Here is a 13,645-nt window from a genome sequence, read left to right as displayed (position 1 = left end):
GAGGATGAGTACAGTGGGACAATGACCTCCTTTTTTCTGGATGAAAAGCCCTTAGTGATGAGGTGTGCCACATAGACGAATTTCCTGACTGTTGTGGTGAATGTGTTTATCGAAAGTTAGACCACGGTCCACCTGTGTCCCCAAGTCTCTTATCACACTTTTGGTGTTTAGTGTACTGCCACCTATATGGTAATTCACGGGTACCTGTTTTTTCCCAAAGGGGATAACAATACATTTCTTGGCATTGAGCTTGAGCCCATGGCTCTGGCACCAAGCATCTGTTTCTGTAAGGCCCTTTTGTAGAGTATCCACATCATTTGGGGATCCAGTAATGGCTCCCAGTTTGCAGTCATCTGCAAACTTTGTTAGCCAGAGTCCCTTAGTGTTGGCCTGTACTTCAGAGACGTAGATGCCAAACAAGAGCGGTCCCAGGACTGAACCCTAACGTACTCCACTTGTCACTTGTTTGGAGTTGGATTTGGAGTCGGCTACTTTTACAGTCTGGGTTCTGTCATTAAGCCAGTTAGCAACCCATTGGGTGACGCTATGATTCCAGAGTGGGGGGTGGTGTCAAAGGCCTTGGCAAGGTCTAGATTGGCTGTGTGAGCCACCTTTCCCTTGTCCATGGCTCTGGAGACTGATTCGAAGAAGTCAGTCAGGTTCAGGAGACAAGATCACGAACCCAAACTGGGTGGGGTTCAGTGTTTGAAGGTTGTCAATGTCTTTGTTTATAAGTTCCATGATAATATACTCCATGGCCTTGCAGATAAGGCTCGTCAGACTGATGGGACGGTAGTTTCCAGAATCCAAGGTGGATCCCCCCTTGTGGAGTGGGATAACTGTAGCTCTGTGCCACTCAGTGGGCACGAAACCTGAGGTGAGGCTATGATTAAACATGACACTTAGGTGAGGTGCCAGTTCATATTGTAGTTCATGTAGTACACAGCCCAGGATGTCATCTGGTCCCATGGATGCAGTATTCTTAGCTTTGGAGGGTGCGTTTTTTACCTGTGTGGCCATTATTACTGGAATTTGGCAATCTTCTGATATTGAGATGGGCCATTTAGGGGGTGAGACAGGGGTGAAGTTGGCACTGAATCGATCTGCCAGGATATTGGCAATATCCTTGGGAATCTGTATATTTAATGCTATTCTGTTTTAGCTCAGAGCAGATCTGAGCATTGCCATTTAGATTCTTGACATAGTTACATGACATACTCCTGCATGGGACCTCAGTTTTGTACTGGAAAAACTCACCCTGCCTCCTTTTGAACCAGCAGCTACTGCGGATATAAAATTTCTTTCTTGGAAAACAGCTTTTCTTTTGGCAGTCACTTCAGCAAGAAGGGTTTCAGAACTACAGGCTCTCATGGCAGTGGAGCCTTTCATTATATTTTACCCGGACAGGGTGTCCCTCAGGAACCAGTCCTTCTTTTATGCCTAAGGTGGTATCCATTGTGGCTCTTAACCAGACCATTCACCTGCCAACATTTTACCCAAAACCGCAGAGCAAGGGGGAGCGGATTCTGCATTCATTGGATGTACACAGACAACTAAGATTCTACTTAAACAGGACCAAATCTCTAAGAAAGTCTGAGCAACTACTGGTAGCGTTTACTGCTGGATCAGAGGGGAAGGCTATATCAAAGCAGACTACTTCTAAATGGATAAGCCACTGCATTCGTTTCTGCTATTTGCACCATGGTAAACCTGTGCCCAAGGGGATCAGATCACATTCCACCAGCCTCTACTTCAGCAGCCTTTCTCAGAGGGGTCCCAACCAAAGATATTCTAGAAGCTGCTACTTGGAGCTCTGTTCATACCTTTACAAAGCATTATCATTTACCTCTCTTCTCCAAATCCAGGGCAGGCTTTGCCACTGCAGTCCTGCAGGGCCTTCTAGCCACTCCTAATGCTGTTTAGTTCCATTCTCCCATCCATAGCTTTGGGATTCTACCCAAATGTAATGACTGCAACAGTGAAACACGAAGAACATAATACAGTTGTGTACACTTACCATAAATGTAGATGTTCGAGTGTATTCACTTTTGCAGTCCAGGTTACCCACCCTCCATCCCCCATTCTATACCTTTTCTTTCCTTCACTGTAAAAGCCTTTGTGGTGTATTTGCTTTTAGTTGAAGGTAAAGTTTATGTTTCTAAAAATGTATTTATATATTTACTGTTTATTTATATATATATTTTTGCTCCCCATTTGGGGGGCACCTGACATCTGGGGCAAGAAAAATGGAATAAAATGGCATCGGCTGCATGTTTTATACTCCTGACGACCTGACGTCATGGAAGAGGAGACAGAAACCGACGCAGGACCCAAGACTTTGTTATTCAGGCGGACTGAGGGCAACCTGCCAGCAGATTACCCAAATGTAATGACTGCAACAGTGAATACACTCGAACATCTACATTTATGGTAAGTGTACACAACTGTACTTTTATGTCCTTTACGTCTGGTTTATCTGCTGCATCCATAGTTTTTTACAAAATGTCAGGATCCAGTAATTGCTTAGTGCAGGACCAAGGATATTTGTATCTCTACCTGCATGACTGCTTAATACATGCACAGTCCCAGGAGAGGATGCAGAGGGCTTTACCTGAGTACCCTACCCTAGATTATTTCCAGAAACTGTTGTTCTCTCTGTAAACATTCCAAAATTGCATTAAATTCACAGGCTGGTTGTATTCCTAGGGGCTCATCTGGATGCCATACAGTCTTCCGAGATGAAAGGTGGTCATTGACCTCCTCCTTTCAAGCAGTGGTATAGAGGACAAGGGTAATGGCTGAGTAGTTATTGAGAATCCTTGGTTGCATGGCTTCCACCATCCTGATGGCATCTCTGGCAGTTCTGTACAGGAGGAAGTTACATGTTCCTGCAGATTATTTAGGAGTAACAGGGCCAACCATTGAAGTGCACCATCCTAGTCCTGTCCTGTGTAAGGTTTGTGGTGAGAACTGGAATGGTAGTCCACTCAAATGCAGAATAATGAGGGGTGACTTTCAGACAGCTGACCTCTAACCAGACCTTAACTATGGACACCTCAATAACAGCCTAGGAGGGGCTCACTTGATGAAACTTTTAAGTCCATGGTACATCCAAACCCTAATGGAAGCACAGAGCCCTGAATATAGTTGCATACAGTGCTAAACTGATGTGATACATAAATGTGGAACAAACTCCTACCCACTCTACAGGCAGGTCATGAAAGCTTGACAGAAAGCCTTTAAGTCCTGTTTCATCTGTAAGGTTACAAAGTTCCCAACCCAAGAAAATTCTTTGGCAGACTAGATAATCATGACTTCAGCAGATTTCTATAAGGGAATGCCAGACAGGGACAGTTTGCCTAGACATGCTTACTTCTTCAAACAACAGACAGCTGAAACAGGTATGCTAAAAACACCTTCACAAGCAGGTTTGTGCCGTGGATGCCTTCTGTCTGAGTTAGGCAGGTCTTTGTACTTATGCTTTTCCTCCTGTAGCCGTACTCCTCAGGGTAGTACAGAAGCTAAGTAAAGTGAGACCAGAAATGATAGTTAAAGTGCCCTTTTGGGCAGAATAGCACTGCATGTTCTTCGTAATCAATGTTGCAGTACTGATTCTTGGGGTATTCCTGCCATGCAGAAGCCCATGATCTGCCCAATTCCCAGAGTCTTTGCATTATGCCCATCTGACAGACGTTCGGATGTCAGGCTGTAAGACTAATGTCCACCGGCACCATCTTCAGTTCTTTTTAGCCATGCAGTTCTCTGCACTACTGTGTTTATCTAATGCTCCCAGTCAGTCAGTTGGCATGTTTTTCTAGTGTTGCCTCCAAACTACTTTCAGATAAATATCCAATTGGGAAGTTTTCTTCTAATTTATGTACCCTCAAAAGGACCATACTTAGTACCTCATTACACCTTTCTCTCCAATGTGTCTACTATGCATTTGCACAATTTTATACAAACAAAAAAATGTTTATTGTTGACCTATTGAACTATATCAGTGTAAAATTGTTACTTAGCTTCTTTTTAATGAACTTAAACTTTATGCATGTAACCCAACATATGTGAATCGTTTGGCTATAACTGCTATTATATCGATATTGTTTAAAATTGTACTTGTTTTAAAATGTATTACTGGAGCTTTTCTCATCGGATTTCCACTGAAAATGGGCCACAAGCCCAGTTGGACAAACCTGGTTAACAAATGTCAATAAATTAAATAAATAAATAAAATTAACCTTTAAAAAGGTTAATAACTGCTTGATGGAGTGTGGGAAGCAAATTCTGCATAAAATTTTTCATTGGTATTGTTTGTTTTGCTTGGGACCTCAGCACAACATTTCTAGTTGTAAAGACTGTGCTAGGTTTTGTTCCAAATTTTTGAAACATACGGTCAAAGTTCTTGCAGCCCACATGGATTCTTCTGACCTAGTGCCATCTACCTTATTGCACTCCTTGGCGCCAGCCTGTTCCTTACCCAAGAAACAGAATGATAAGAAACCTAAGGCAAAGGATGTTGCAGGTGATGGAGAGTCTTCTATGACCACAGCCAGGTCTTCTGTTTATGACTCAGGTGAGGTGCCTTTGCAGCCCCTGGTCCGATGACAACTAGGCCCATGCTTTCTGGCATGATGCCTTTGGAGGACGCCATGGCAGGAGGCCACACCATAGTGATGAGTATCACACTGACATCAGTTGTGTCCAAAGACGCTTCACAGGCTTTGGCTTCTGACACCCAAGTGTTGGTAACCAAGGGAGAGGGTAGTATTCCCTTGGTAGTCGTACGTGAGGAAATTTCAAGGAACTAAATAGAGGTCATGGCCTCATGCTCACATCCTCTGGCACTGATTTCAAAACCTCAACACCCAAACCCAAGATATCAATTAGATTGCCTCAGCCCATGTTGCTGTAGTCCTCAGCCTGTTCCACCCAGTTTGGTGCACTGGACTTGGTTAAGCTGGCCCAGAGGCTCATAGATTTCATGAAGAGCAGGGGGCCAAGCCATCCACAGGTGCCTGTTTCAGGAGTTTCTTCTGCTAAATGAAGGAGAGATGTATTTCCCTAGGAGGGCTCAGACTCCTCAGAATCAAAAGAGGAGGAAGAGCTGTCTTTGCTCAACACCTCCCCAGTCTTTCCCTAATTTGGATTCAGATGGCACCCTTTCCTCTGTTTTCCTTCTTGAGGACTTATCCTTTGGGAAACCCTGCACAAAAAGGAGGATGCATTTAATTGAGAGAACAGAGAGTTTTCTTAGGGTCAGACCCATTACAGAGAAAGCTTCTGAGCCCGTCATCTCTCGGGTATTTAGTGATTCTACCTGCACACGTAGTTATGGATGATGTCTTTGAGGCCATACCTCTGCACCCTGACGCCCTTTCTCCTGCACCTAGGAAGTCAGGTTGCTTTTATAGTGTGCTTAACCATAAGCACCTTTACAAGAAACCACAGCCAGATTCCTTGATGGTGTCTATTGATTCTGCCAAGGGAGATCTTAAGGGTGCAACCAGACATCCTTTACTAAATGACAGTGAAAAAACTTCTTGGTTAAATTTGAAAAAGATGTTCATGTCAGCTAACCAGACTAAGAAGGCTGTTAATTGCCAGTTTCACATGTTAACGTACATAGTTTTCACAAGAAGGGATCATTGCTATAGTAGAGGGTATAAAAACCAAAGAATGGCAAACAAAAGGCAGAGGACAAAGTAGATTCACTCTGTAAACTTTTACTAAAAAAAACACGATAAACATGAAGCGCTTTTCGTCTTGTTAAATACAAAAGCTTCTTCAGAAGACGAAAAGCGCTTCATGTTTACCGTGTATTTTTCAGTAAAAGTTTATAGAGTGAATCTACTTTGTCCTCTACCTTTTGTTTGCCATTCTTTGGTTTTTGGACTTTTGAGAAGTTTGTTTGTTTGCCTATTTTCCTAAGGTAGAGGTTATGTCAGGCAAGAGTCTGCAGAGGTATGTAGAGGAGACGGCTAGATCAGCCCTCCGGGTGTCCAGACACTCACTAAAATGTGACTGTGATGTATTGAATGCATCATGTAGGGCATGCTAAAGGGTCTAAGAACACAACCTCTCTCAGACCAGGCGAAATCAGAACTCTTTGATGCCCCATTAGATAAGGAGTTCCTTTTTGGTACCCCTACTGAGAAGGTTTTTGAAAAAGTTAGAGAAATGATTCAAAACAGTTAAAGAATTTTGTCTCCCATACCTAGGTACAACAGGAATTACTCCTCTGAATCGTGGCATTTGCCTCCAAGGCAAAAAAAAGGGAGGCATCCCCAAGGCAAGTGACCTAGACAGAGCAGAAAGTGGCAAGCTGACCTAGATACTGAACTTGAGGGATTTAAGAATTCAGTGCCTCTCCAAGAACAGCTGTGACTATCCACAGTCCCTTTTCCAACCCCCTTCCCCCTAGCAGGGAGACTTTCCTCTTCCTTACAGCTGAAGCAAGTCATTATCAAGGACCACTTCTAGATCAATAGGTAAGTACTAGGCTAGCTATCCTTGCAGGCCATTTTAAGCCTTGCCAGTTTATCCTTCAAAGATGAGAATCAAGTCCTGCTCTGTGTCTGTGAGGTAAACACCATAACCATTATATCGACCTCCAATGCCATTTAAGACTTAGCCTCTTTCTGTGATATTCAAGACCATTTCATCCAGTTCAACACCAAAAGGAACTTCTCCCTCTTTATTGTAACAGAAGTTATACAACAGGGTCCTTTCAGCCAGTTCCTGCAGGATGGGAGAATGCAAGGTTCTACTCAAGAATGTTCCAGGTCCCAAGAAAGGAAGGCACCTGGAAGACTGGCCTTAGACTTGTCAAAGTTTAACAAGTTTCTTCACATATCAAAGTTAAAAATGCTAACTTAACCAAAACTGCTGCCCATGGTCTTCCAGGGAGCCAATATGGTGAACTTAGACCTGAAGGACTGCTAGCTTCTCCTCTTAAAGCCAAGGAACACAGGAAATAGCTTCACTTTCTGGCAGGAGGGTTACATTACCACTTCAGTGCTTTACTATTTGGCTTCTCTACTGCTTCTGGAGTATGTACCAAATGTCTAGCACCAGTTATAAGCCCATAGCACACCACTAGGAGTCCACATTTACCCTTATTTGATGAATTGCCTGATCCAGGGAAAACCACCGTAGAACTTCAGGCAGCCCTGCAAGTCCCCATGGATTGCTTCCAGAAAGTTGGCCTCACCTGCAACATCTGCAAGTCTCAACTACAGCCACAGACAATAATTCTTTTTCTGGGTGCACAACAAAAAAGACCTTCTTACTCCAAGACAAGATTTTCTATTTGATAAGCTGTCTGCAGAACCTATTACAAAGGCAGACCATCACAAAGGGGTGTTGGGATGTATGGCATCCTGCATCTTAATGGTTCCTCTTGCAAAACTTCACATGACTAAACTCCAGTGGTTTGTAAAAAAACACTTGAGAACAGTATTCACAACCTTTAGAAACCCTGCATGAAAGGGTAACTAGTTTGGCAAAAAGACTGCATTCTACAGAACCCAGAGGCAAGCTTCTGTCTACCTGAGACAGACAAAGTTGTCACCTCAGGCAGCTCAGACATAGTTTGGGGGGCACACTAAGAACAGTTAAGGGTGCAAGGGATATGGACTCCAGAGCAAGGGAAACTACACATAAATCAAAAATAAATGCTAACAGTGTTTCTAGCTGTAAAAGCCTTTCAAAGCAAACTGACCCCAGAAACAGTACAGATTTGAATGGACAACACCACAGTTATGTTGTACTTAAACAAAGGGGAACTTGTTCTTACCCCGTGCTGTCTACCAATAAAGATTTGGCCTTTGGCATAAGAACTACAACTGACTTTATTATTATAGTAGCATTCTGTATCCTGGGCCAGAACAGCACCATAGTTGACTGTGTGAGGAGGGACCTTCTACACCCCACTGAATGGATGCTGGAGAGATTTTCCTGGACCTCACTAACCAGTCAGGGCAAACGGCTACAAAGATTCTGCTACAAATCCCATCAAACAGAGACGGAGAGTAGATGCCTTCTTGAAATGGATGGACCTCTTCCGTTTTCCGTCTTCCTTTACATTTATCTACAGGGTACTGTTAAAAATAATATCAGACAGTCCAAGTATGATGCCCGTAGCCCCTTTTGGGCAAAGCAAAACTGGTTGTTCCTTCTGTTGACCGTCAGCGAGAGGAGATACTAAACTCTTTCTGCAGTAATCAACCTACTCACCCAACTCAGGGGGCCTGTCTTTCATCCACACCTGACCACACACACAATCTAGGAGCCTGGAGGATTGGATTTTAACATCAAACATTGCAAATTACTCGACTGAAGTATTTTATATATATATATATATATATATATATATATCTTGAGATGGGCAGAAAAACAACTACTAGAAAATCACACTTATCAACGTTTGGTGCCAGACCCGCGATATGATATAATGCTGGCATGAAACAGGTGCTGCAATATCTTTCAGAATAATTTAAGCAGGGCTATTCTTATTCAAGTATTAAGCATGTGTGATCTGCCTTCTCTGAATAACTTTATCTCCACCTATCTATACTCATGTCTTTTAGAAACTGTTTTAGGGAAGTAATAAACCTGAGACCATCCAGGAGAAATCGTGTTCCTCTTTGGACCTGAACTGTGTTTTGGAAAAACTTATCCTACTACCTATTGAGACCGCCACCTCGGTCCCTTTAAAGATGCTCACTTTGTAGGCCACCCTGCTGACAGCAGTTAAGTCAAGCTGGCCTCAGAACTGCGAACCCTGTTGTTCTTAGAACCCTGCACTGTAATCCACAAGGATAGAGTTATCTTGAGAAAGAACCCTTCTTTCATGCCCAAGGTGTTGCCAGAGTTCTGTTTAAACCAAGTTTTACACCTGCCAATGTTCTATTCTGATCCACAAAATAAAGCTGAACAAATCTGCAATCCCTTGGATGTACACCGACAGATCATGTATTAACTTAGAAGGGCACAGTCTCCAAGTAGAGCAGAACAGCTTTTGGTTCTTTTTTTCAGAAGGAAAAGAAGGCTGGGCTATCTCCAAACAGCCAGTTTCAAAATGGATAGTTAATTGTATTACCTTTTGCAGTACTCATGGAAAGCAACTACCAGCGTCTATCTGGGCACACTCCACGCAACATAGGGTGCCCACCACTGCTTTCCTAAAAGCCATCTCTACCTAGGCCATCTTGGGAACTGCCACCTGGCCTTCTGTCTACACTCTTACCAAACATTGCCATTTTTTTTATTTGTTTTTGTTGACTGGGATAGTCTGACTGGGCAAAGACCTGTTTTCAGCGGAGGCCTGGGGGTGGGGGCCTGTATGTACAAAATTAAGCAATAGATAAGTAATTTAAATCTTTTACAAAAATAGCAAAAACTTATAAACAAGGAAATTAGAACAAAAGAGGGAAAACTGAAAAAAAGTAACAATGTGAACATAAAGAAAAAGTAGTTAATAGTACGTTATTGTGTTAATACATCATATGTTTAATATTTTACACACTTTTTGGGTACAGAGACACTAAATAAGGTATAGACAAGGAAAAGTAGGATGAAAAAAGAGTGATGGAAATAACATACAGGACAGAGTGAAAATATGAATAATGCAGTGTAGTGAAAAAAGTTAGACTTGGATACAATATTTGGAAAGAACTCTATAGAAGAGTGAAAACAGAATCAGCTGGGAGTAAGACAAGAGCAAGCCAAGAGTTAAGTAGGTGAGACTTTAGAAGTATTTTGAACTGTGAAGGATTAGCAGTGCTTAGAATGTGTTGTGGGATTAAGTTTTTTAAGATTTTGCCACTGCAGCTAGGGTTAGGGCATGTTTTTCTACTTCTGTCCCAGGGGCCCTCAGACAGCCAACCTCTCAATCTGTAGCTTTGTGAGTCCTCTGAAGAATGAATACTGCAGTATTGACTATGAAGGGCATAGTGCAGTTGTGCTATACTTACCATAATTGTAGATGTTCAGGTAGATCAGTATTACAGTACCAACTCCCACCCTCGTCCCTCTCTGTCTGCTTGGCTTCTTATGGCTGGGGGTTGGGGTGGTTACCTTAATCCTATCATCACCCCCCTCCTGTAATTCCCTTCCTCAATTTCTAGCCCTTTGTCTCAACATGTAGACAGCTGGGAGGGTTTTGCTGTCCTCCGGCATCAGACTGACTGCCATAGCCTAGAAAAACCTGAAGATGGCGCTAACAGATGTCCATCTTATACCCTGACATCTGAGCATTGGACCTTGAACATCTGTCAACTGGGAATGTTTTAAAGAATTTGGGAATCAGGATGGTCACAGGTTTCTGTATGGCAAGAGGACTCCAAGAATCAGTACTGCAGCACTGATCTTTCTTCTGGGGATGGTAAGAGAGAAGCCTGTAGTGCTACTTAGGAGGTTCTTTGTACTTCTGTTCCACTCAGAGGACATGCTTGACATTATAAGGGAAGTTACAAAGCCAAGTAGTAGGACATTTTACCTAGCAAAATGGAAAAGGTTTTTCCCCCTTTGTGACTAAAGAAGAACCAACAGCCAAGACAGGCAGATGATGTCCTGGTTCAGCAGTAGCATTTGTTTTATCTTCTGCAGGCCTAATGTGTACCTCTCTGTAGGTGCATGTCAGTGTAATCCTGCCAGTGCCTCCCCAATCACACTGCTATTTAGACAAGTTTCTGTTGGGCATTCTCTAGCTTAGAAACCTCCTATAAACAAGTGACCATGGCCTAGGATCTAAATGCTATATGAATACAGGACCAAGGAAGAGGAAATCATATCACTGGAGTCTCAACTTGGGAACTGGGAAGGATGGTTTTGTCAGTGTCCAAGCACAGCTTCCACATCGCTAGCTCACTGCATTGCATCTTGTTATAAGACTTGTGGCAAATCTGGGCACAGAGAGCATAACATGTCCTCTTTCTACCCAGGGCACAGTTGCTATTGCAATTGTCCTAAAGGGGTGAATACCCAGGACATCCTACAAGCAATACCTTGGTCTTCAATGCACACATTATCAAAGCACTGTAGGTTAGATGCATCCGGGACCTTGACTGGACTTGATGTTAGCCAGCCTTGCTCCTTTCCCTTTGGGAGTTAGTTTTGAGGATCTTACCTTACATGATAACTGTAACAGTGATGCACACAAAAGACCTTAGTATGGTTGTGTAGGTAACTTACCTTAATAGTAGGATTTTGGTTTTGATCACTATTGCAGTCCTAGTTCCCCCTACATCCCCTTTGTTAGGACAGTAGTGGGTTAAGATTACTACTCATTTTTTGTACTGGCTTCCCCTAGAGGACTTCATTCTCATTTTGCATGCTGGGCCTCTGAAGGTGTGGAGTAATGAGAATTCCTCTTGTGGGCGACCGCTTTAGTTCAGGCCTTTCATAGGACAAGAAAGAGTAGCAAGCGGATGCCTTCTTTATACAGTGTGTGTGCATACATCTAAGGGAAAGTGGCATTAGTGCCTGAGGGAAGGATAGGTGCTCAACCCTGTGCCTTGTACTTGAGAGGTGAAGACCTTGGCCATTATTCCTGTCATGTATTTCGCTGGAGTACTGCATAATAACACAGAGTAAGAAAGCTCTGTTGTGCAGGACTCTAGATTTTTGCCTAGAAAAGCAAGACCATAGTTATGGTGGTGTCATCTTTCTGCTGTCTTTGTCCATTGTGACAATGTTTACAGAAGAGATTTTATAACCAGTTCCTTAATGGAGCTCTGTGTATTTAAAAGAACCCTTCTCATTGAGACTTAAAATGTGTAATAGGACCTTGGAGATGTAGATCTCTACATATAGGGAGCTTTGGTGTCTTAGGAATTAGGTGTAGTCAGTGTTTCTTACAAAACAAACTCACAATCCAGGAAACTAGCTTCAAAAAGGTGTACAAAAAATACTAACACTAACACACTGATTACTCACAATCAAAGAAAAAAAACAATGTTTTAAAACATTTATTGAGTGCTTTAAACCAGACAACACAGCCTTCCTCAAAAGAGTAAAAATGAATAGACCATTTAAAAAACGGATGCATGAACATCATTTTGGCTGTTAAAAGTAAGTGTTACTAATACGCTGGGTAAACGTTCTATTTCCTGTTTAGGTTTCAAAAAATGTATTTTTTTACATCATTGATCATGTAGTGTAAAGTTTTAGTAGGAGTTGGGTTGATGAGCTAAACTACAGAGAAATAAAATGGCAGATTTTAGTAAATGTACAGGTTTACCCAGGTTTAAATAAAAAGAGCCATCAACAATAAATGTGTTTTAAAGAATTTTAAGAATGTAAAAAGATGTAAATAATACAGTGATAGTAAATTTGCATTGTAATTTTTTTATTTACATTGTTTTGTACGTATTGTCATATGGTTTTCTAAAGTTATATTAAGTAGGTTAACTTTATAGTTCCAGTAGTCTGAAGAAGACTGTTGTTTGGTTTAAAGCACTTAGAACATTATTTTTTTTTTCTTTGGTTGTGACTAGTCAGTGTGTTGGTGTTCGTAGTTGTTGTTAATCAATGTTTCTTTCCTTTCTTGGAGTTGTCTAAGCCAGTCCATTCTTCTTCCTAATTTCTTCACAGGGGTAGAATTACATGGTCAAATGTCCCCTTATCACTTTGATGTGCATCATCTGCTCAGGTTCTCCTTAAAGGAAGTGCTTCATTTCAGGGGGGTGCACAAGCTTTTCATCTCCTGTGGTTAAGTACAGTTTGGCTGTGTCCAGTTTAACCCTTACAAAGTACAGTTTGGCTGTGTCCAGTTTAACCCTTGCAAAGTGGATTTCTAACTCCAGCATTGTTGTTACTAGATGGCTAACCATCTTTCAGTCTTTTTGTTCAGTTGACCAGGTCCGCCAAGGGTGGAGCTGTGTCCATTGTGTTTTAAGAATCACACCTTCAACAAGCTGTTGTCCTTGCAGTTAGAGTCTAAGTTTCAGGCAGCCTGTGACAGTTGTGTGCTTCAGTGTTTGCTTTTGACTCTTGCTTCTCCAGTCCTGTCTTTTGCCTGAATGATGGGGGTGATCTTAGATTGTTTGCCAGTTGATATGCACTGCAGACGTCACCATCAAATTATAATAGATATGTAGTTAATCATATCTTCTGATCTTGTAGAGGGTTCAGTGCAGTAGATATCACCTTCCTGCTGCCCTGGTAGTCTCTGCTGGGTAAGAGTTTTGCTGTAGATAGAGTCATAATTCAGAAAGATGGCAGAAACCAGCACGTTGATTTTTTTTGTCATTTTCTCCTTTTTATTGTTTTACAGATGGATGTCTTGGTAAGTCGGGCAATTTCTTGCCTCTGTGTGTTTCTGATACTTTTAGTATTTTATTGTGCCTTGTTTGTGTTTATAGTGATTTAAATTATGTTAGTATTTTCTTGTTTATGACATGTTTGCTGTTGATTTGTTTCAGCCTGTGTAAACTGTGTGCGGTGGTCTAACAATGGCCAGTATCTCGCTTCAGGTGGAGATGACAAGCTTATAATGGTGTGGAAACGGGCTGCGTAAGTCTATCTAAAACTAAATGTTAAACAGCTTTGCATTTCAGATCTGTTTGTTGTAGTTAACCCTTAAAATATGCTGACTAGCCATGTGAATATACTTTGGTTGTTCCACTTTCATATTTCTTTCTGA

General features: G+C 42.0%; 1 protein-coding gene across 1 annotated transcript in view; it reads left to right on the top strand.

Moving 5' to 3' along the window:
* LOC122800348 (protein HIRA) overlaps positions 1 to 13,645 on the top strand; it is a 1,504,941-nt gene that overhangs the window by 128,581 nt on the left and 1,362,715 nt on the right. The window contains exon 4 of the mRNA XM_044069797.1: positions 13,425 to 13,515. Coding sequence (XP_043925732.1) covers positions 13,425 to 13,515 — 91 coding nt within the window. The remainder of the gene's footprint in view (positions 1 to 13,424; positions 13,516 to 13,645) is intronic.

The sequence above is a fragment of the Protopterus annectens genome, chromosome 4.part0 (assembly GCF_019279795.1).
Source record: "Protopterus annectens isolate FY-2018-M chromosome 4.part0, PAN1.0, whole genome shotgun sequence".
NCBI classification, from domain to species: Eukaryota; Metazoa; Chordata; order Ceratodontiformes; family Protopteridae; genus Protopterus; species Protopterus annectens.
This window is presented reverse-complemented; position numbering and strand designations above follow the sequence as displayed.